Raw genomic sequence first — 25752 nt, forward strand, 5'->3', positions numbered from 1 at the left:
GAAGATGTGGCACATATATACAATGGAATATTACTCAGCCATAAAAAGAAACGAAACTGAGTTATTTGTAGTGAGGTGGATGGACCTAGAGTCTGTCATACAGAGTGAAGTAAGTCAGAAAGAGAAAAACAAATACCGTATGCTAACACATATATATGGAATCTAAGAGAAAAAAAAAAACCAAGTTCATGAAGAACCTAGGGGCAAGATGGGAATAAAAACACAGACCTACTAGAGAATGGACTTGAAGATATGGGGATGGGGATGGGGAAGGGTAAGCTGTGACAAAGTGAGAGAGTGGCATGGACATATATACACTACCAATGGTAAAATAGATAGCTAGTGGGAAGCAGCCACATAGCACAGGGAGATCAGCTCCGTGCTCTGTGACCACCTAGAGGGGTGGGATAGGGAGGGTGGGAGGGAGGGAGACGCAAGAGGGAAGAGATATGGGAACATATGTATATGTATAACTGATTCACTTTGTTATAAAGCAGAAACTAACACACCATTATAAAGCAGTTATACTCCAATAAAGGTGTTAAAAAAATAAATAAATAAAATAAAATAGACCTTCTGACTGTACAAATGTCAGATAATTTCAATTAAGAGAGCCATCTAAAGAAACCAAAGTAGATGCATATGGATCTCTCTGAGATTTTTAACAGACTAAAACAAACAAAACAAATGAAAGAAAGAGAGAGAAAGGAAGGGAGGGAGGAGAGAAAAGAAAAAGGGGACACAAAAACCAAAGTCAAACAGAACTGTAAGACTATTTTCCAGAAAGTATTGAATCTCATAAAAACTACCACAGAAATGAGTTATGTTCTATGCAAAAAGAAAAAAAATAAAAGCAATAAGAGCAAAAAAATGGAACCCCACTGCTTAAGGAACACAATGTTAACAGACGATATTGAGAAGATAAAATTCTTTAATATGCTTTCATGGTTTCCAACAAGAAAAACTAGAGAAGGTGAAATAGGTACTGCAATAAACAATAACAACAAAGAGTGTATTTCAAGATAACTGTAAAAGTTTTAGTAATTCCTTGGGTTAAGCAGAGCCAACAGTCTTATAGATATGCTTGCTGGAATATACAATGTTTAGGAGGGACACTGTCACAGTACAACAAATTCAAAGTAGAACCAAAGGACAGAAATGAAGAAGAAGGGCTTGAAAATCACTACCACTGGTGAAGAGAGATACAGAGATTAAAAAGGGTAAAGAAGATGAAGTTAACTCTCTTGTGTGTGCACACACTTGTGTGTAAAATTATATACATATATTTGGGTGTAAAATGATATATATATGTGTGTGTAATTCTAATTCTATATACAGTAGTTCTCAGTTAACCATAACAGTGTGTTCAAATCAATCAGGACATTATTTCCAACACTGACATTACTGCCAAGTGTTTTTTTTAACCGTAGTAACTCTAAGTCATAAGAACACAAGTAGATTTCTTAAAAGAGGTAAACATGAGAATACGACACTTAAAATGTACAACTTGAGGGAAAACTGCCACCATTCTACTAACTTTTAATGTTCACAGATGAGGTAGAATTTCAGAAGCATAAAAGGCATGAATTTCACTTTAATCATAACCTACATTAAAAATTGTTTAAACACTGTCAAAAGTATTTTAGAATTTTATATATCTTACACTTCGCAGTAGAAACATAGGTTCAACTAACATAACCTTAAGTTGGTTAAATGAATACAACCTCAAATGCTATCTAGGCATAGGGCTAACTACCACTGATACTCTTTCAAAATAAGATAACTTAAATCTGTATCATGAATTAGGTAACTGAAAATAGTTGCCTGTGCACCAGCCCCAGACCTACAGAATCCATTTCTTTTTCTTTCCTTTTCTTTCTTCCATGTTTTTTTTCCTCCAATTTCTGAGGGCAAAGCTTAATCATCTGTGTTGAGGGTGGGGAGTGGGGGAACCAAGGGGCGTGGAGAAACCTCCACACGTGATTATGACGCTCAACCCTGAAGCAGCAGAATTTAGAAGCATAAAAGCAGCCCATCACAGTATGATAATGTTTCCAGAATCAGAATTCATCTTAAAACAGATGTTTAAAGCAAAAAAAAAAAAAAAAAAAAAGAAAGAAAATTGCAAATTACCAGGCAGAAGAGTAAATTATGGATTGCCAGCAAAAGTGTACACTTAGCCTGGCATACATAGATGTTGTCTATTCATTCAATTATCACCTCAGTTGAGTTATCTGTATTGGTAAAAACACGAACAAAGGAATTTTAACTTAAATTTATGTCCCTATCTACAGCTTAAAACTGCCATCACACCATGATACAAAACTGGATAGAAAGATAGTGTGTACATGGAGGAAGACTGCTTGTCAATTACTTCTTCTAGGAATTGGCCCATAAATTTTGCAAAGCTAGACAAATTAACACAAAGTTAATGTGTTATAAAGTATTATTTCTCAACCTGAGTAGTAGGTGATTTTCTCTAACAGCTATTTAGTTTCCAGTGAAATATAATTAAGGAAAATATTAAACTACAATTTAGCCAAAAAGGAAATGTAGCTGAAAACTCCTAATTCTTGATATGCATGAAAATTATTCTGACAATCTAAAAGAGGTCAATATGAACTTGGTAATTATCAATATGATTTATGAAAAATGTATGTTACTGTGGATTTCCAGAAATGATTGAGAAGGATTTTTAGACTCTAATGTGTATATATGTACGTATGTGTGTGTGTGTGTGTATATATATATATATATATATACACACACACACACACACACATACACACTGGGTTGGCCAAAAAGTTCCTTCAGTTTCTAAGTAAAAATAAAAGCCGTATTTTTCATTTTCACCAAGAACTTTATTGAACAATGTATTCACCCTTTTGTTCCACTACCTTCTGCCATTTTTCAGGAAACTTCATAATTCCATCCTCCCAAAACTTTTTATCTTTTTGAGCAAAGAACTGTTCCAGGTGCCTTTTACAGTCTTCCAAGGAATTGAAATTTTTTCCATTAAGAGAATTTTTTAAAGATCTAAATAAATGGAAATCTGAAGGGGCTGATGAATCAGAACTTCCCAGCCAAGCCGTAACAGTTTTTGCCTGGTCATCAAAGAAACATGCGGTCTTGCGTTATCCTCATGGAAGATTATGCATTCTCTGTTGACTAATTCCAGACGCTTTTTGTCAAATGCTGCTTTCAGGTGGTCTAACTGGGAGCAGTACTTGTTAGAATTAATCGTTTGGTTTTCTGGAAGGAGCTCCTAATAAGAGGACTCCTTTCCAATCCCTCCATATACACAACATCACCTTCTTTGGATGAAAACCGGCCTTTAGTTGGTTGGTGGTGGTTCATTTCGCTTGTCCCACCATCTCTTCCATTCCACATTATTGTACAGTATCCACTTTTCATTGCCCATCACAATTTGTTTTAAAAACGGAACGTTTTCGTTGAGTTCAAGTAGAGAATCGCACGCAGAAATATGGTCAAGAGGGTTTCTTTCTCTTAACTTATGTGGAACCCAAACATCAAAGCAATTAACATAACCAAGCTGGTGCAAATGATTTTCAGTGCTTGATGTGGATATTTTGAGTGTGCTGGGTATCTCCCACATGGTATGATGTCGATTGCTCTCAATTAATGTCTCCATTTGATAGCTATCAACTTCAATTGCTCTAACCGACCGTGGAGCATCGTCCAGCGAGAAATCTCCAGAACGTAACTTCGCAAACCACTTTTGACCCATTTAGTCACAGCACTTTCTCCATACACTGCAAAAATCTTTATTTGCGTTTCAGTTGTGTTTTTACCTTTCTTGAAATAATAAAGCATAATATGCGAAAAGTATTGCTTTTTTTCTTCCATCTTCAATATTATAACGGCTACACAAAAATTTACCAATTTTGATAAGTTTTTTTTTTTTTAATGCACGCTGATATGACAGTTGTCACAATACAATCTAACAAAATTGTTCTGAATGAAGTTAAAGACAACTAAGCACTACTAGAGCCGTCTTATGGAAAAAACAAACGAACTTTTTGGCCTACCCATTACATATATACATGCACAACTGTTGGTTGGTTAAAAAGACACTGTCTACATTTAATATAATGCTTCTTTTATCTCAAAAAGCTCTTATCAATTTATTAGTTTATCTTAAAATTGATGCAACCTTAAGAGAGAAAATAAGGTAAACATAAAAAAGATGGAATATTAAAATGCATCTCTATTGACAATAAAGCCATTTAGAGTTGGAATTTAAACTCAATCACGAAATACAAAGATAAGGCCACCATATTTTTTACCTACCATTATAAGGTACATAACCTGGAATTTCTTATTAAAATAAAACATTCCACTTAGAAATGTTAGCATTCACTTGGATGTTAAACCGTAGTATCCTTGAGTATGCTTATAGTTGTTAATCTTACTTACTTTGTACCAATTCCTTAATCTTTTTTAAGCAAGTTAGCCTTTTTAGAAGGAACGAGTGGTGGGGAAGTCTTTTACTTCTAATTTTCATTTTGAAATAATTTTAGACTTTTAAAAACTTGCAAAAATAATACACAGAATTCCTACTTCCAGCTTCCCCAACTGCTGCTACAGCTCCTGCTACTATTGTTACTACTTCTAAGAGCAAACTTTTATTCAGACAGGCACTGTAATACACAGATTATCTCATTTGATTCATACATGCTCTAAACTGAGGATTAACACTTTCAATCTTTAGAAAATTAAAGGCCCAGAAGGTTAAGTAACATTTTACAGGACACAGCTAATAAGTGGCAGAACAGGAATTTGAACCAAAGGCTGCCTGATTCCAATGTTTGTGTTCTCACCCAGTGAGCTATCTTGCCCAATTTGAGCAGTAAATCATTTATTGCCTTAAGCTAGCATCTTAATAGGTCTTGTGTCCCCAGAATTTTAAACAATAAATATTTCACTCAAAAGGCACAAATACTTTCAGGAACATATCCTATTTAACATTTTTCTTATCCTTACTCCAAATAAAAGACATTTCCTCCCAATAAGAAGTAGTTCCTTCTCAAGCTAACGAAAGCTTGTGACCTGTCTTAGGCCAACTTTCCTTACTGTATCATTTCAAAAGCTTTTTTTTTCTTGCAAGCTTTTGCTGGATTTTAATCAATATGTAAAGACAGGAGTTTATATTTATTAGATATACTTATCAATAGTAGGCTTAATAAAGCATAGAAGATAAACATGCCAAGGAGCATTTAATAAAGTTTTCTAGTTTTAAAACATACACACAAATACAAATTTATCTTCTTTTATTAAAAACAAAGTATGAAAACAGACCTATAAAGAAAACCAATGCAATGGTCTGCTTACCTTGCGAGCAAAATCCCCCTTCCCTTTACTATAGGCTTTGTTCTCAAGGAAATCATACACATAGTGAGCCAAAGCTGGGGATGCTTTCATCATTTCAGGAGTTAACAGTAACTAACAGGAGAAGAAAAGAGGTATCTTATATTGATAGGGTACTGGAAATTAACTATTATTTATAATTTCATCTGCTAGAAAGTTAAGAATGTATAGTAAAAATGTTATTTTTTTAAAAAAAATTTAACACATTTTTCTATCCTCCTATCTACCTGCCTATCTATCTATTTTGGCTGTGCCACGCGGCATGTGGGATCTTAGTTCCTTGACTAGGAATCGAACCCATACCCCCTGCAGTGGAATCACAGAGTCGTAACCACTAGACCGCCAGGGAATTCCCCCAAATGTTATTTTCTATTCCGTTTTCAGGTTTTATAACTTATACTAAGAAGATCCACATCAGTAAACTGTTATGTTATTCCCATTCTAATTTTAAAGTTAACACTAATAGAAAGTACATAAAATAATTCAAAGTTTTTTAAGTATTATAAAGAAGGCCCAAAACAAAATATTGCTTTTACACTGTTAATCATACAGCCTAACATTCTAGCTTAATCTCTTCAATGAAAAATGTTTTGACATATTGAGATCATTACCTAAGAAGTAGACAGTATAGCCACAATTAAAATACACATTTATGGCCCCAGATTTGGAAAAAAGGTGTTTATTTTCTAAATTTTATAAATAACTGATACAGATTTTAATGCAACTGAAGTTAATACATTTTAAAAAATCAAAATGTTTGACAAGAGTCATATAAATGATTTCAGATATTTAGCCTTAAGCCAGAAGACAAAGGTGAGTAATAGCAGATGTATATATTTTTCCTACCCTTTCAGTAAATTATAATGCCATGGAATTACAATTATGGTTATAAACAAACCCAATTAAACCTGTAAATGTTTAAGAGAGAGAGAGAAACCTTCCAAACAAAATATCAAGTACAGTATTAGCTAAGTTTCACTAAATATAATACTAAGACATGGTCGGCAAACTTTTCCTGTGAAGGTTCATATAATTATTATTTTAGGTTTTGTGATGCATGGAGTCTGCTGCAACTACTCAACTCCGCTGTAGTAGTGTAAAAGCAGTCATAGACAGCACTAAACTAAATGGGTGGCTGTGTTCTAATAATAAAATAAACTCTTAATAAAACAGGTGGCAGGCTACCCCTGTTCTAAAGAGAGAAGTGGGGAGCTAATAGATGAGAAAACTTTATAAATCATTCATTAGTATAAAAAACCATAAAGTGATACTATTAAAATCTGGCATTTGGGTACCCAGGTCTAAAACAAAGTTATTTCTGATAGTCCCAACGGCTTAGGCAGTACGTAACCTATGAGACACGTTTTATTATTCCATTATTCCAGAAGAGAAATCTACATGCTTAGCATGCTACACTTCAGAAAAGTCCCTTGGATCTATTCCTCTCTTGAATTATCCTGTAATTTTAGAAGCCTCAGACTCATTCTGGAGCATGGCAGACAGCTATTCACTTTATCTGAGAATAAAAATCTATACAGAGGACTATATTTAATACCATGTAATAAGCCATATGGAAAAGAAAAAAAAATCTACTAGCTTTGGATACATCATGAAGAGCAACTATTTACTGAACTGGGAACATTTAACTGTCTACCATAAAATACCTAGACTTCCTAGACTTTACAGTAGTGTAGAATGGATATATGCCTGCCAGTGTGTGTGTATATTCATCCAAACCTGAAGAAGCAAAATTCCTAGCACTGAGAGTCCAGAAAACTTCTAAGTTAATAAACAGAGAAATAATATTTATAAATTACTGAGCAGATTGCATGTCGTATCTCAGCACCTCAGAAGTGGCTGCTATCCCACTATTAGAGTACAAACATTTGCTAATAAAGAAATCAGCTATATTTGTATGTTATACTGAAATGAAAATCTACGAGTAATAATAAACATGAACTTACCTGCAAATATGCATTTAGATCCTTTTTTCTCTTTTCTAAAAAATCTCTATCCATATTATTAAAAGTCTTTTTACCGGGAAGCTTTAATATGCTTGACAGATTTTCAAACTAGAAAACAAAATACATTCAGTAATCTTAGTTTTTTTACAAAAACAGAAAAGTATTTTCCAAGTGACAATTTCTCTACATATCAAAAGCATCTAGAACAGATTCTGTAATATATTAAGCCAAAACCAGAAAATATAAAATATTGTCCAAATATGTCCAAACCACAGTTCGAATGTTATTTATTATAAAGAAGTTATTTTCTAAGAATGACAAACATGGATAACTGATGAAGATATCCACATGGAGTTTTATTTTATACTCTCTTTGATATTAAGACTGTTCAAAATTTTCATAACAAAAGGTTTTAAAAAATATTTTGCTATTCAGTTGGCTAAAAAGAACTTATGATACAGTACTGAATACTCTTATTATTATTTGTAAATTATGTGTCTTTAACATTATTAAAATTAATAACAAACGTAAAAAAAATATTTTGCTTAACAACCCTTTAACTTGTGAATAAAGTATTAGCCAATAAATTTTTAATAATCAAAGTTATGAGTTCCTGGTTTGTTAAAAAAACTCAAAGAAATATTTTATATTGATGACTTCAAATCAGTTAATCACTGTAATAGCTAATTATTAAAGGAAGAAAAAGCAAATTTCAAAATATAGATTACAGCTATATCATAACTCTCTATATATAACCAGTACAACACATACTTCTTCTCCTACATGAAACTACATGAAAAATAAACTCATAGATAACTAAGAAAAAAACAAATTAAAAGCTATCAAGTATATATCTTATCTTTGTAAAGCCACAAACAAAAAGTAAATGTACATACTTGAAATTTAGCATTTACAGACTCCACCTTCAAAAGTCCAGGTATGTAGGAATCTACTGTGCCTTGATGAAGCACAGATTTTAACCACACTAGCTGCTAACAAAGTGGAAGAGCAAAGTCACTGAGCGAAGGCTTGTGCTTGGCCAGCAATACCTAGTATCTAAAACTTCAATGAGCAGCCTCATTGCTTTTCCTTTGTGATACACATCCAGAAGTGCAACAAACTTTCTAAAACCATTCTTTGTTTAAAAACAACAATGCTTCTGTAAAGAAAACTCATTCCTGGTGCAAAGATTAAAGAAAAGAGGAAATGAAAAGGTGTAGGATAATTTTCATCCCGAAACTGGAAGATTCTGATAAATTATTAAATGGAATGGCAAATCAGATGGTCGCTTGGAGCTATAATGCGAACAAGTTCATTACATGTTAATGCATGAAACTTAAAAGCAGCTCTTTCGTCCTAGCCAAGGCGAAAAAAAAGGGGGGGGGGGGAGGGGGAGGTCATTTACAGCAGTGGTCCCCAACCTTTTTGGCACCAGGGACCAGTTTCACAGAAGACAATTTTTCCACGGACCAGGGCGGGGCGGGTGGGGGTATAGTTCAGGCGGTAATGCGAGCAATGGGGAGCAGCAGATGAAGCTTCACTCCCTTGCCCTCTGCTCACCTCCTGCTGTGCGGCCCGGTTCCTAACAGGCCTCAGACCAATAGTGGTCTGCGGCCTGGGGGATGGGGACCCCGATTTACAGGGAAAATGTTATGCTGCAGTGACAGTCACAAGTTGGGTGGTTCACAAAGTATTAGAATGGGTCCACACTGAATGAATGTACAATATAGAGTACCTGGTTTTATGAATTAATTTTTTGAAAAATGACACCTTATAGAAGTACATTTACAGTTTTCAAGGTGTCCTAAAAGATATTTAGTTTCCTAGAATAGGACTTATCCATGGTATCTTAAACTACTGACTCAGTTTTATAGAATGCATAGTTTATTCAGGCATTACCAGTATGTTTTATTCCCTAAAAAATCGTATGTTGAAACCTTAACCTCCAATACTTCAGAATGTGGCTGTATTTGGAGACAGGGCCTTTAGAGAGGCACTTAAATCAAATCAAAGCCCTTAAAAGAGGGAATTTGGACATACAAAGAGACACAAGGGATGCGAGCACACAAAGAAAAAGTCATGTGAGGCCACATCAAGAAGGGGGCCATCTGAAAGCCAAGGAGACACGCCTCAAGAGAAACGAAACTTGCCAACACCTTGAACTAGGACTTCTAGCTCTCAGAACTATGAGAAAATAAATTTCTCCTGTTTAAGCTACTCAGTCTATGTTATTTTGTTATGGCAGACCTAGCAAACTAAAACACCAAGGCAATATAACAGTACTCAGCAAAACAACAATTTATTTCCAAAACTTTAAAATATTATAACTTATTAATAAAAAATTAAACGTAACAGTTATTTTGTTAGAGTCTAAATTAACCAAATTCCTTTTAAAATTATCTGTCTGGAACAGAAAAAGATTACAAGTATTCACACAAAGAAAATTTCGTATTATACCAAATTCCCATAAATTCGCAAGTAAATAAAAAGAGAGATATATGAGCTATGTGATTTTTTTTACACTGTATATCTTAATTTAATTTTTTTAAACATCTTTATTGGAGTATAATTGCTTTACAATAGTGTGTTAGTTTCTGCTTTATAACAAAGTGAATCAGCCATACATATACATATATCCCCATATCCCCTCCCTCTTGCGTCTCCCTCCCACCCTCCCTATCCCACCCCTCTAGGTGGTCACAAAGCACCGAGCTGACCTCCCTGTGCTATGCGGCTTCTTCCCACTAGCCATCAGTTTTACATTTGGTAGTGTATATATGTACATGCCACTCTCTCACTTTCTCCCAGCTTTCCCTTCCCCCTCCCCGTGTCCTAAAGTCCATTCTCTAGTAGGTCTGTGTCTTTATTCCCGACCGGCCCCTAGGTTCTTCATGACCAATTTTTCTTTTTTCTTTTTTTTCAGATTCCATATGTATGTGTTGGCATATGGTATTTGTTTTTCTCTTTCTGACTTACTTCACTCTGTATGACAGACTCTAGGTCCATCCACCTCACTACAAATAACTCAATTTCGTTTCTTTTTATGGCTGATTAATATTCCATTGTATATATGTGCTACATCTTCTTTATCCATTCATCTGTCGATGGACACTTAGGTTGCTTCCATGTCCTGGCTATTGTAAATAGAGCTGCAGTGAACATTGTGGTACATGACTCTTTTTGAATTATGGTTTTCTCAGGGTATATGCCCAGTAGTGGGATTGCTGGGTCGTATGGTAGTTCTATTTTTAGTTTTTTAAGGAAACTCCATACTGTTCCCCATAGTGGCTGTATCAGTTTACATTCCCACCAACAGTGCAACACGGCTCCCTTTTCTCAACACCCTCTCCAGCATTTATTGTTTGTAGATTTTTTGATGATGGCCACTCTGACCGGTGTGAGGTGATACCTCATTGTAGTTTTCATCTGCATTTCTCTAATGATTAGTGATGTTGAGCATCCTTTCATGTGTTTGTTGGCAATCTGTATATCTTCTTTGGAGAAATGTCTATTTAGGTCTTCTGCCCATTTTTGGATTGGGTTGTTTGTTTTTTTGATATTGAGCTGCATGAGCTGGTTGTAAATTCTGGAGATTAATCCTTTGTCAGTTGGTTCATTTGCAAATATTTCCTCCCATTCTGAGGGCTATCTTTTCGTCTTGTTTATGGTTTCCTTTGCTGTGCAAAAGCTTTTAAGTTTCATTAAGTCCCATTTGTTTATTTTTGTTTTTATTTCCATTTCTCTAGGAGGTGGGTCAAAAAGGATCCTGCTGTGATTTATGTCATAGAGTGTTCTACCTATGTTTTCCTCTAAGAGTTTTATAGTGTCCGGTCTTACTTTAGGTCTTAAATCCATTTTGAGTTTATTTTTGTGTATGGTGTTAGGGAGTGTTCTAATTTCATTCTTTTACGTGTACCTGTCCAGTTTTCCCAGCACCACTTATTGAAGAGGCTGTCTTTTCTCCATTGTATATTCTTGCCTCCTTTAACAAACATAAGGTAACCATATGTGTGTGCGTTTATCTCTGGGCTTTCTACCCTGCTCCATTGATCTATGTTTCTGCTTTTGTGCCAGTACCATACTGTCTTGATAACTGTAGCTTTGTAGTATAGCCTGAAGTCCGGGAGCCTGATTCCTCCAGCTCTGTTTTTCTTTCTCAAGATTGCTTTGTCTATTCGGGGTCTTTTGTGTTTCCATACAAATTGTGAAATTTTTTGTTCTAGTTCTGTGAAAAATGCCACTGGTAGTTTGACAGGGATTGCGTTGAAACTATAGATTGCTTTGGGTAGTAGAGTCATTTTCACAAGGTTGATTCTTTCAATCCAAGAACATGGTATATCTCTCCATCTGTTTGTATCATCTTTAATTTCTTTCACCACTACCTTATAGTTTTCTGCATACAGGTCTTCTGTCTCCTTAGGTGGGTTTATTCCTAGGTATTTTATTTTTTTTTGTTGCAATGGTAAGTGGGAGTGTTTCCTTAATTTCTCTTTCAGATTTTTCAGCATTCGTGTATAGGAATGCAAGAGATTTCTGTGCATTAATTTTGTATCTTGCTACTTTACCAAATTCATTGATTAGCTCTAGTAGTTTCCTGGTAGCATCTTTAGGATTCTCTATGTATAGTATCATATCATCTGCAAATAGTGACAGCTTTACTTCTTCTTTTCCGATTTGGATTTCTTTTAATTCTTTTTCTTCTCTGATTGCTGTGGATAAAACTTCCAGAACTATGTTGAATAATCGTGGTGAGCGTGGACAACCTTGTCGTGTTCCTATCTTAGAGGAAATGGTTTCAGTTTTTCACCACTGAGAATGATGTTGCCTGTGGGTCTGTCATATATAGCCTTTATTATGTTGAGGTAACTTCCCTCTGTGCCTACTTTCTGGAGAGTTTTTATCATAAATGGGTTTTGAATTTTGTCGAAAGCTTTTTCTGTATCTATTGAGATGATCATATGGTTTTTCTCCTTCAATTTGTTAAGATGGTGTATCACATTGACTGATTTGCATATACTGAGGAATCCTTGCGTTCCTGGGATAAACTCCACTTGATCATGGTGTATGATCCTTTTAATGTGCTGTTGGATTCTGTTTGCTAGTATTCTGTTAAGGATTTTTGCATCTATGTTCATCAGTGATACTGGTCTGTAGTTTTCTTTCTTTGTGACATCTTTGCCTGTTTTGGGTATTAGGTTGATGGTGGCCTCATAGAATGAGTTTGGGAGTGTTCCTCCCTCTGGTATATTTTGGAAGACTTTGAGAAGGATAGGTGTTAGCTCTTCTCTAAATGTATGATAGAATTCGCCTGTGAAGCCATCTGGTGCTGGGCTTTTGTTTTTTGGAAAATATTTAATCACAGATTCAATTTCAGTGCTTGTGATTCGTCTGTTTATATTTTCTATTTCTTCCTGGTTCAGTCTCAGAAGGTTGTGCTTTTCTAAGAATTTGTCCATTTCTTCCAGGTTGTCTATTTTATTGGCATACAGTTGCTTGTAATAATCTCTCATGATCCTTTGTACTTCTGCAGTGTCAGTTGTTACTTCTCCATTTTCATTTCTAATTCTATTGATTTGAGTCTTTTCCCTTTTTTCTTGATGACTCTGGCTAACGGTTTATCAATTTTGTTTCTCTTCTCAAAGAACCAGCTTTTAGTTTTAATGATCTTTCCTACTGTTTCCTTCATTTCTTTTTCATTTATTTCTGATCTGAAATTTATGATTTCTTTCTTGTGGGTCTCCTGTAGACAGCATATATACCGGGTCTAGTTTTTGTATCCATTCAGCCAGTCTATGTGTTTTGGTTGGAGCATTTAATCCATTTACATTTAAGGTAGTTATCGATATGTATGCTCCTATTACCATTTTCTTAATTGTTTTGGGTTTGTTATTGTAGGTCTTTTCCTTCTCTGTGTTTCCTGCCTAGAGAAGTTTCTTTAGCATTTGTTGTAAAGCTGGTTTGGTGGTGCTGAATTCTCTTAGCTTTTGCTTGTCTGTAAAGGTCTTAATTTCTCCATCGAATCTGAATGAATCCTTGCTGGGTAGAGTAATCTTGGCTGTAGAATTTTCCCTTTCTTCACTTTAAATATGTCCTGCCACTCCCTTCTGGCTTGCAGAGTTTCTGCTGAAAGATCAGCTGTTAACCTTATGGGGATTCCCTTGTATGTTATTTGTTGCTTTTCCCTTGCTGCTTTTAAGATTTTTTCTTTGTATTTAACTTTTCATAGTTTGATTAATATGTGTCTTGGCGCGTTTCTCCTTGGGTTTATCCTGTACGGGCCTCTGTGCTTCCTGGACTTGATTGACTATTTCCTTTCCCATATTAGGGAAGTTTTCAACTATAATCTCTTCAAATATTTTCTCAGTCCCTTTCTTTTTCTTTTCCTCTTCTGGGACCCCTATAATTCGAATGTTGGTGTGTTTAATGTTGTCCCAGAGGTCTGTGAGACTGTCCTCAATTCTTTTCATTCTTTTTTGTTTATTCTGCTCTGGAGCAGTTATTTCCACTGTTTTATCTTCCAGGTCACTTATCTGTTTTTCTGACTCAGTTACTGTGCTATTGATTCCTTCTAGAGAATTTTTAATTTCATTTATTTTGTTGTTCATCATTGTTTGCTGTTTAGTTCTTCTAGGTCCTTGTTAAACGATTCTTGTATTTTCTCCATTCTATTTCCAAGTTTTTGGATCATCTTTATTATCATTACTCTGAATTTTTTTTCAGATAGACTGCCTATTTCCTCTTCATTTGTTTGGTCTGGTGGGTTTTTACTTTGCTCCTTCATCTGCTGTGTGTTTCTCTGTCTTCTCATTTTGCTTAACTTACTGTGTTTGGGGTCTCCTTTTCGCAGGATGCAGGTTCATAGTTCCCGTTGTTTTTGGTGTCTGCCCCCAGTGGGTAAGGTTGGTTCGGTGGGTTGTGTAGGCTTCCTGGCGGAGGGGACTGGTGACTGTGTTCTGGTGGATGAGGCTGGATCTTGTCTTTCTGGTGGGCAGGGCCGTGTCTGGTGGTGTGTTTTGGGGTCTCTGTGACCTTTTTATGATTTTAGGCAGCCTCTCTGCTAATGGGAGGGGTTGTGCTCCTGTCTTGCTAGTTGTTTGGCATAGGGTGTCCAGCACTGTAGCTTGCTGGTCGTTGTGTGGAGCTGGGTCTTGGCCTTGAGATGGAGATCTCTGGGAGAGTTTTCACCATTTGATATTAAGTGGAGCCGGGAGGTCTCTGGTGGACCAATGCCCTGAACTCGGCTCTCCCACCTCAGAGGCACAGGCCTGACACCCGGCCAGGGCACGAAGACCCTGTCAGCCACACGGTCCGTTCCAGGCTGTTCTTGGTGCAGGTGACAGAATGGAGTATAAGAAAGATGAGATCCTTGCCTCAGGGAGCTCACGGTCTCATGGGCAAGATGGGTAGGACAACCTGGAATACAAGACAGTGGAGCAAGGGAAGTTCTCAAACTCAGGAGACGAGCCTCTTGGTTACTTAAATCGAGCTCTGAGAAGCAGTGGGAGGCTGGCATGTGATCTGGGAGGAATGTAGGACAGCAGTAGCACCAGTGATGATCTAAGCCAGGCCAGGGGTCGGAAGACTTTTTTAGATTGCTGGTTTGTTGTAAAAGGATATAACTCAAAAACAGCCAGATGGAAGAGATGAATAAGGCAAGATATGGAAAAGGGCATGGAGCATCCATGCCCTGTCTGAGCATACCATGTGTTTGCCAACCTAGACGCTCCAAGGTATGTAATTTTAAAACAATATGAAAAAGGTAATAATAGAAAAAGTAAACAAAGCAATTATTTCTTCAATGTGGGGCAGAAAATTCTTTCACCTCTACAAACAAATCAAGCTAAACATGAAGAAAAGATCTATTCAACAAGAACAATAGAACAGTTACGTCCGAAGTTATTAATTTCCTTATGAATATAATTAAAAACAGTCCTTTTAATATGGGCTTAAAAGTGTTTAGAGACCAGGCTTAACCTGGTCTCTAAACACTTTTAAGCTATTAATAGTTTATCTCACTCTATTCACGAAGTATTTTAATGAGATTATCATGGTGCCAACCATATATTTTCCACTACCCTAACTGAAAAATATACTTTCTGATTACTTAAGTAGTAAAATGTCATTTCAAAGCTTTAGTCCACCCAGTCAAATGTCACCGTTAATTATGATTATTTTATTGGCTTAATAATAATTGTTTATTTTAAAACCCTGAATGAAAGATTCTCATGACTTAAAATAAATTTCACAGAACACCTATTCCAATTTATCCTGTGATAAGTTATTTTGTTCTAAGTTAAAAAGAAAAGAATATTTAATAAAAAATAAAACAGAGAAATAATTTGTTTACATTCGTTATGTTTAAGAGTCCTCATACTTCTATGAAACAAGAGGGTTATATTTGGTAAGAATTAAAAACATTATTTGGTTAATGTTAAATTTAATTTAGATTTTGGTTCTTCATAACTTAATGGATCAAGGATTTAACTGTTAACACTTAGAAAAGGACGCCATTTAAAATAACCATAGCTTTAAATTATACTGCCAAAAACAAAACCACCAAATGCCTTCCAGTGATCCCCATCCCTACTTTAAACCAAACCCAAATACCTCTGCAAAGCACAGCACATACACACACTCTTAAAGTCAGAAATATACACTTATTCTAATTTTCCAAGGTATACCACTGATATTTTGTCACTAGTCCACAACAGTTAAGACTGGTTAAAATTTGATTTATTGGTTAAATGTGCAAAATAATGATTTTATTTATTATTAAATAATTAATTAAATTAAATCATTAAAATAATGATTTATAACATTCATGTTGCTTATAAAAAAATTCTTACCTTATTTACTTAGCTTTGGTCAATACCTTCACATCACTCAGAGCTATTTAGAATCAAACATGGAATCAAGAAACAATGTAAAGTACACAAACTTTAAAAACCTCATTACCTGTTCGGTGATCCTCATGTGGAAGTCGTGGAAGTCACTATAACGCCGGTAGGTTTTCCACATCTCCTCACTGTTTAGACTGCGCCGGTGCACAGTGATGGCATATAACGCGTATGTCTTGCCATGATCATTACAAACGCCTGCCACAGCATATGGGTCATAGTCAGCATATACTAGTCATTTAAAACAAAATGAAGAGGAACAAAAGACACAGAAAGGAGGAAGATGAAGAACAAAAACAAACAAAAAGGAGAACATGAAATGAAGAAGAATTTGAAATGACAGATTGAGACAAAAGGATGTCACCAAAGGATAAAATAGATTCTCATCCTCTGTACTCACATCCATAATGTGTTATATATGATGGCTACATTACAAAATAACCTAAAAGTTTATGATGATAACTGCCAACCACACAGTGATGTCTACATTGGACTCTCTTCCCAATGAGCTTTTATTTATTATTAGTTATGATAACACAGTACCACCTCATAGTATGGTATTAGAGTCTCTTAAATTTAATAGAAGAAAAACAACAGAAACAAAATAATAACCTTCTGTACTAGCCTTCACTATTCAGCTGTAACTCGAAAGCTTTTTAACTGAACAGCAAGTAAAAGCTATAGGATAAGATCTATCTGCTCTTTTGGCAAATCTCTTTCTTGTTTAAAATATTCAACAATTTACAAGTGTAATTTATTCTGAAGACTGTTCTAAATAGTCATTTTCCTACTTAATTGACACAAACCATCCAAGTCAGGTAGTCTCGAAAAAGAAAACCTATTCCTATTTTGTACTAATCTTAAGTAAAAAGATGTATTTTGAATCATTTTGTCTTTCTCATGTTCCATTTCTCCCCCCTGTGTTGTATTCTATTCTAGATCATCACTTCAGGTCTCTAAAAGTTTACTGAGTCTCCACTCATTTGTACCTGGTCTGTTTCTTAATTCATCCACTCACCTTAATTTCAATAACTAATTTTTTTTACTTCTATAATTTTATATGGTTCTTTTTTTATAGTGTGGTATTCTTGCCTCATTTTATCTCTACGAATATTTTTAACAGACTCTTGGGCTAGGAAACCCTGTGGTACACAACCACTTGAGGATGGCTGAATCTAGACACACCGATGTCACAATACAAGACAGGCTTTCAATTTCATATGGGTGATAGATACCATTCCCAACCATGACCTTGACATTCTTTGTTCTTTCCTCTGACAGTAGGCTAAGTTCTGGTTCCTCTTTCACATCAAGCCACCCTCTGTGACTCTGGGCTTTATGCAAATGACCGTGTTCCAGATTCTCCTTGCCTTAGCCCATCCTGCTTCTTCTAAATTTGAAGGCATACAAATGCTGTCAAAATCAAGACAGCAGTCTTCATGATCCTATAGGTTCCTTGGTTTCAACTCCTCTTCATTTCCCTAAATTTGCTTTTCCTCACGGCCTATTACACCTGTAGATTTCCCCTTTTAGCTATTTTTATTCTATTGTTTTCAGCCCTTCGATGTGTGGGAAGCAAGATTTCCCAGAGCAGTTTAGACTACCATGTTGACCAGAAGTATAAACTGCTCTTCTAATAATAGATTATACTGATCCATAATTACAAAAAAAAAGTGGCCAAGCTTTGGAGCTGACTAAATATTTGTATTTCATATATAATTAGGCAAAGAAGGGTCCATGCAGCTTCTTAGTAAATTATTTTAATAATATAACGGCTACAAATCTATACTGGCAAATGTAGTTGGACAGAAACCTCTCCCAGCCTTTCATTAAAATTTTTCTAAGATTTGCACTTTCTATTCAAAATTGTCCTTCATTCCCTTACCATCTAATATCAGTGTTCCTGACTTGACAAAATAGAAGACTAGGGATAGACTTGGGTCACCTTGCTGTCAGAGGCTTTAACTCTATTATTCACTGTTCCCCTCTTTCAAATATCCTTCACTCGGAGACCTATGTGGAACAAAGTGTACAACAATTTTTCATCACATGAAAGAACCACCATCACTCAACAGAGTTATTAGCAAGGCAACAAGGGAATGGCTTTACCTGTTGTGTTCAAGATAGGTTTGGGAAAGGATAATAATAGGAAGCAGGGGCCAATTAGGCAGCAAACCATAACCAATTAGGAGGTAATAAGAACAAGGAGAATAGCAAGAAATAGAAACAGAAAGAACAAAGGAATTTAAGAAAGCATTCTAAAAAAGAATAATCAGATTTGTCACAAATTGACAGGCAAGGGAGATCATGACTAGGATGCATGCACAATAGGAAGAACAATGGGGCTATTATAAAAGAAGCACTAAGACAGAAAGGTAATTTGATTTTAAAAGATAATGAGGTTACATATATTTTGAGATGATGGTGAGATATTATAGTGGAAATAACAGGTTTTATTTGCATTAGGACAATGTTACTACTCATAACAGGTGATGTGCAACCTCTTTGTTCCTAATCCATAACCAGACAAGGAGCTAAGATCAGAATATAAATAAATCTCATCACTAAGCACATTGCCTAACTTAGCCAATATTTTTTAAAACAAGATTTCTCAGTGAAGAAGCCAGTACACTGTAGTCCATGGATCACTCCTTAAATAGCACTGCACTGGACTCTTAAGTTCTACTTTCCGTCATACAGATATTAAGGACATGGGATCCAGACTCTAAGAGACTCTAGAGCCCAACTCGTAAAAGAAATCTTTATTGAACAAACACTAATATATAATGCCCACCATGTAATTACGAATACAGTTAATTAGTCCCGTAACAATCCTATGAGGCAAGTATTATTATTTTTATCATTATCATTAATATCCCATTTTACAGATGAGGAAATTGAGATACAGAGATGTTAAGGAACTCATCCAAGTTCACCCAACTATTAGGTGGAAGAGCTGGGGTATGAACCCAAGCAATTTGGACAAAAAGTTGTGCTCTTAACCACCATACTATGCTGCCTCTTTAGTGTTTATACATAAATTTGTCTGACAGAAATTACAATTTATTAAAAATACTTAGTGTTATGCTTCCATATCTTTTAAGAAGCTAATAAATACTTGTTGAATGAATGGACAAAGCAGCTAGAAAACTAGAACCCTCAGAGAAGAGAAAGACCCACATAAGAAATATGGACATTAGTATCTTCTTCTACACACAAAAGTTTAAGGACTTAAAGAAAGAAACAAAACGACAAATTCTAAATGTTTGCACTTTAACAAAGGCTTTCATATTTAGAAGACAACTCAACAAAGAGGATAGTTTTTTAAAAGAATTTTAAAATTTTAAGGAAGGAAAAAGTGAGACAAATGTATCAAAAGCTAGAAAGAAACGCAACAAGACCCTCTGGTTTTATGGACAAGAGTGTTATCTAATGACCTTTAAGAGCAACGTATGCACCAACTATTTGTAAAAGGTAAAGGAAAAACTGAAAGAGCAATTATAGATAACTTATTACAGAAATCTGGTAGAAAACACAATGGAAAATTAGACTCCAGCTCCAGTGAAAAGTAAAAAAAGATCTTAAAAAAACAGATGCAAATGATCTTTTTAAAACTACACTTGTACTATTAAATCTCTTTTCAAATTATCTAAATTATAAGTATGAAATTGAACTGAGGTATTTATCTGTACGTTTATACTTCAGTATGTAATCTGACAAACACACTCCTATATTGTAGAAATAGTGAGAAGCCAGATAAGAACGCCATCATTGGCATTATCTAATAACCCAATAACAATGATGGAAATTGATTTTTTTCCTCAGTTCACTAGCCACTTTGCACATATGCTGATTCAGTCATGAATCTCACCTCATCCAAGCATTTCTTGAACTTCTATAAACTCCTATACCAAAAAACTTCATTTATCCAGATATCTAATCTGACTTTGCATGTATGAAAACAAATATTAAACTAAAATCTGCCCCAAGACAATTTAATAAGGATTATGCAGACAATTATCAGCTAGACTCAAAGAAAAAGAAGATTGGTTTCAAAGTTTATTAGCCATGACAAAATGCTTAAAATGTAACCTTTTTCAAATGATAACAGTGACAACCTTAAGAAAGGAAACACCCATATAATAATAAACATAGAATTTAATGAAGAACATGCTACAGAAAACAAGTAATTTGAAAACATGACTACAGAACAGAAAAATGATTTATAAAAATAAATGTGGAAAATAATGTAGGAGTAATAATAGTCAATAGTTTTTAGGTAATAATTAAACCACAAAGTCTCTTACCAGTGTCTGAAATGTAAGCATGAAGTTGTACTGAGTCATCAGAAGATACATTTGAAAGGTCATCTAAAGACTGGGTGGTGGAGAGGGGGGGGAATCAGAACACAAAATTGTTAAATTTTACAGGAAAAAAAGTGTTAAAGAATTCTACATCATATATAACATTACTCATCTTTGCCCTATGTAAGCTTTATATTATTTGTATCCTCCCCCCCAAACAATAATCCTATTTATACTAATAGGAGAGAGAGAACCTAAGATTAAGAAACTATAAAACAAAGTAATTTAGTAATCAACTTAATACATCAGATTATTTCTTCCTTCATTACCTGCCCACATACTATAATTTGCTTCTTCTCAATTATATATATTCAATACATGGCAAAAAAAAAAAATGTGGATAAAAATAAGCAAACATATTCTTAAATCAACATTTCAATTTTAATGCTGAAATATACTAGAGTCAACTTTGTATTCTTTAACTTAACACTTTTGTTAACTTAGAAATAGTTTTAGTTAATTTAGATTCCTTATCTATAAAATAAGAATAATCGTACCTACATCAAAGGGTTATGTGAGGACTAAATGAAAAGACATGTAAAACATTTAGAAGACTGCCTAACACAAAAATGTTAGCCATTATTATGATTACTTACTAAATGAAGTGAATCTACAGTTTAAGATATTTTAAATAATTAATTTTCAAAAATTATTCCATAAACAAAAAGTATTACTGATCGATTCAGAATAAATCTTTTGTAACTATAGACTTTAGCTCTAAACTTAAAACTTTTTTGCTACATATCCATACACCCACACATACACAGAAGGGAACATAATGCATATAATGAAGGCAGACTGTAAGGAAAAGAATTAACACAACAGACTTGAAGTTGCTCTCCTTAGAAAGAACTGCTTGCAAGGTTGGCCCTTGGACAATATCTGGGAAATTAGATTTAGAAAAGGTTCCCACCATTCCCTAACTGCTAAGAGTGGCTCACTCTACGTAAACTATCTGTACAAACAATGTGGTTTATGCTGAATACCTGCTTTCCTTCTGGGAGTCATTTTAGTATATGCTAGGCAGAGGGTGCCTGTGTAATCTGCCTCCAATAAAAACCCTGGGCACTTAGTGTCAGATGAGCCTTCCTGGTGGCAACATTTCACACATGTTGTCATATTCACTGCTGGTGAAATTAAGTCTGTCCTATGTGACTTCCATGGAAGAGGATTCTTGGAAACTTGTGTCTGGTTTTCTCTGGACTTTGCCCCATGCACCTTTTCCCTTTCCTGATTTTGCTTTATATCCTTTCGCTGTAATAAATTCTAGCCTGAGTATGACTATGCTGGGACCTGTGAGTCCTCTTAGTAAATCAATGAACATAGGAGTGGTCTTGGGGACCTATAACACACAGACATTATATGATTCAGACATATTTTACACTTTGAAAACCACAGGATTGAATGAACTTTGGAGTATTAATGTAATATTACCAGTTATTACTAAGAGTCATCTAAATGACTTAAATGAAGCCATGCATATGACATAAAGCCATTTAAATTAAGCAATTACAGTCCAAGAAGAAAGCCAAAATTCTATCTACTAAAACTGATCATCAGGAGAAGCAAAATTTGATAATTCCATACAGATTAACCACAAATCAAGTGGGAGAACCATTCAATTAAATTAGGTCTAGTCCAGGCTTCACCACTGATACCTTAAGAGACTTTAGCCATATCAACTAGTCTTTCCTGTTTCTCAGCTTTCCCAATGTTATAATGGTGTAATACCTGTTCTACAACTCTATCAGGATATAAAGTGAAAGAAAATACTTTGAAAAGAAATAGAATGCACTTATTTTTTTAAGTGCTCACCTGACCTATAATAAAACATTTTGACAGAAACAGCACGACCTCTGTTTTAGTATTATTTTTACATGAAAGATAGAAGCCCCAAAGGAAATGGAATATTCTACAAAATTTAAGATTGTTATCTACTGTAATCTTCTTCTAATTACAAGCTAGCACAGGGAATATAAAACAATCACCTTTTTCAAAAAAACATTATTATTATTGGTAACCTTCCCTTGCAGGTAACATTTAAAAAGCTAAATGCCGCTTACTTATTACTTTAAACATGTTAGCATCTTATATACTATGCAACCCAGAAGTTGTTGAAAAACTCTGTATAATATATAAATGTCTTTTTAGCACATTTAAAATATGCAAGTAATATTATTTTCATTAAATATGATTTAAAAAATCCAATGAGATATCTCTTAACCATTAGTCACAGGTACAATGCACATGTAAACATCAACTAGACTACATAAAGTTACAACTGGTGAAATAGTAACTACAGAACTACATTGTGATTTAGCACTATAAGTATTGATTAGTCATAGAAAACTGTGATTTCAAAACAAGTGCATTAATGCTGTCCTGAAATAAAATCAGTTTGTAAAGTAATTCTTGGGTTAAGATTCTTGAATTCCTTGCCAAAAAAAAAGTGTTTTTTTTTAACACTATGCTAAGATAAAAACCAAAAATTCAAATTTACTATGATAATCAATTGAGCAAACACAACTACAATGGCACTTCTAAAAATGTTTATAATTTATGTGTCAGTCTCAATCACAAAATGAGTAAACCACCACATTAAATATTTTCTTGCTTAGTATACTGGAATAAACTATTATGATCTAGTTTATAATTTTAATACAATTAATAAATGTTATCTTCATCAAACATGAAAAATATCTGATGGTTTTTAAAACAATTCTTTATCATCTTAAACTATTTTTTAAAATGCAGCTGTTCATTAAAATTTGTCTATGTATTAAAAAAAAAGAATTGAAAAGAGTCTAGCTACTTAAAAGCTTGGATTTAACAGATTTATGTGAAAACCAAAAAACTGTAAGTCACTGACCTCAAGTGTGACCTTTTTCAATCCACACTGTTCTGGTTTATATCACTATGTGATAAAAGGGATCTCTTTTACTTTGAAAAAGCATTTATTCCCAATAGGGAATGAGGAAAAAAATATTTTTTACTAGTGTTCAAACACTTGTACAAGCACTACAAATGTGAATATTAAAAAATTTCAAACCAAGGAAAAGTTTCATCACATTTGGAAACTTCTTCTATATAATGGGCATTATATTGCTAACACTCTTCATTCTCTAGGAGCTATTCCTTTTCGTTATAACTCTGTGGAATATGAGAAGTAAATGCTAATGATACCAAATAATTTAGGAAAACATTTAAAATGTTACTAAATATATGACATATGGCTGATTTGCTTTAGTGTTTTGTTAAAGGTTATACTTTGCACAATAATAGAACATTTATACAATAAAGTAATTTTAGAAATAAATGTAGTACTGAGGAACATAAGACAATGGACCTCTAAACTATTTAGCTATTACAAAAAGTTTGAAAGAAAATGTGTTGTAGGTAGTCGAAGGAAAAACAAAGCAAACAATCTCTGCCCATCCCCCACGAATTCTGGACTGAAACTTTCATAGAACACTAATATTTCTTTCCAGCAGCATTTTATGAAATAAGGTATTCAATGGCAAGGATGGATATATAAAAGAACTGAAATGTTCATTGTTCCACATTTTGCCTTGAATATATGAAATGTCAATGACAGTTTATATGCTAAAAACATGTCATTCTTAAACCTGTAATCATAGAATACAGTTGCTTAATTCTTGTAAAACCCTCTAAGCTTAAAAAAAGGTTTTTTTTTTTTATAATAACTTGAATTTTTTATAGTGTAGACTTTAAGAAATATCTTTTAAGTTTTCAGATATCCCAACTAATTTTATATTTCTTTTCTAAATACAAGAAGAAAAAACTAATTCCAGTGTAAACATTTATATGTCACAAATTTACTGCCCATGATAGCACTGATCAGAGTCATTTTCAAATATTAAATACTGGGGTTGAAAATAATAAAATCATTTTTTATCACCTGCAACTAAATCATTCAGGTGTGGCTTAAGCACATTTTTTAAAATGAAAATAAATTTCATGTCATTTTTAAGTTCTAATTCACAGATCCCTTATTTGTGAATTTAATATTTCTTGAAAAGCATAACAACTTCTTACAAAGGATGACTTGGGGACTTCTAATACATCATTTATTTACATATGTTAAGGCTCAGTCTTTCATATTGTTTTCAGGCCACTTTATTAATTAAAGTACTCATAACAGTACTTACCAAATTTATGCTTCCTGTAGGAGACCCATTAAAAGATTCTGTGAGAAGGGAAATTCAACTTAGTATACAGTAAAAAAACTTTTGAAACAGTGCTTTATCTATCTAAGGTTCAAACACCAAGAACAAAAGTCACACAAGCCAAGATACAACAGAACAGTAAATTGTGGTACACTATTCCCAAACACCTGTTCCCATGGTTTTCCGAGCCAGATATTTCAGTGAAAATAGTTATGTACCTAAGCTGCTCCCCGCCCAAAAAGGTATTTATGTACAGGAAAGCAATTATTATATATTTTATTCTCACAGTATCATATTAAGTTGTCTAATACAATGTAGATATGAGGTAAACACTGCAGAGTGAAGTCCACTAGGAAATGTCAGAGGTATTTTGTTATTTCTGTCCCACTGGATTAATATTACAAATAAAATTATTCTTTAATATGAAGGATAGATTGACTTTTAATATATCTATAAAGTTTACTTATTCTTGGTTGATCTGGATCAAAAATATTCGAAATCTAGATTCTTAAATCAATATACAATTAATAGAACAAAAGATACATAAAATTCCATGTGTAATGTCATTTAATTAAAAAGCAACTAAAATTACTTTTAAAAATTAACGTTAGAGAGTAAGTCAATTATTAAAATTAATATCTTTCCCTCAGAATTTTAGTCTATATCTGAGCAAATTAGGTTACCAATTAAGATGTCCCTCTGTTAAAAACACAAATGAATATATGGTAAAGCAATATTCATAAACAGTTTAATGTATGGCTTGTAGCCCTTAAGAGATTATTCATAATTTGGATCTCTAGATGGGTCTTCAAAGGAAATTTCTATTACTCTTGAAATAGGCAGTTGGTGTTGCTTTCCAACTTCAACAACTCTAAATGCCCAAGGACATTTCTCAGTTCCTCAAAACTTTGGTCACAAAAATAGGAAATCCCACCTAGGATTACCCCTTGGT

The 25752-nt window shown here is 34.2% G+C and overlaps 1 protein-coding gene across 4 annotated transcripts in view; it reads right to left on the reverse strand.

The window, feature by feature from the left end:
* The window catches only part of SNX13 (sorting nexin 13), a 146827-nt gene that overhangs the window by 26004 nt on the left and 95071 nt on the right, over window positions 1-25752 (reverse strand). For 2 of the 4 annotated variants that reach the window (XM_028164514.2, XM_028164516.2), the window contains 5 exons: window positions 24783-24820; window positions 20557-20626; window positions 16308-16447; window positions 7353-7460; window positions 5353-5463 (listed from right to left, as the gene is read on the reverse strand). In XM_028164514.2, the coding sequence (XP_028020315.2) occupies window positions 5353-5463; window positions 7353-7460; window positions 16308-16447; window positions 20557-20626; window positions 24783-24820 (467 nt within the window). Of the gene's footprint in view, window positions 1-5352; window positions 5464-7352; window positions 7461-16307; window positions 16481-20556; window positions 20627-24782; window positions 24821-25752 lie in introns of all 4 variants that reach the window. The other 2 variants (XM_007164874.3, XM_057549918.1) reach the window with 1 other exon arrangement.

Source organism: Balaenoptera acutorostrata, chromosome 7 (assembly GCF_949987535.1).
Source record: "Balaenoptera acutorostrata chromosome 7, mBalAcu1.1, whole genome shotgun sequence".
Classification (NCBI taxonomy): domain Eukaryota; kingdom Metazoa; phylum Chordata; class Mammalia; order Artiodactyla; family Balaenopteridae; genus Balaenoptera; species Balaenoptera acutorostrata.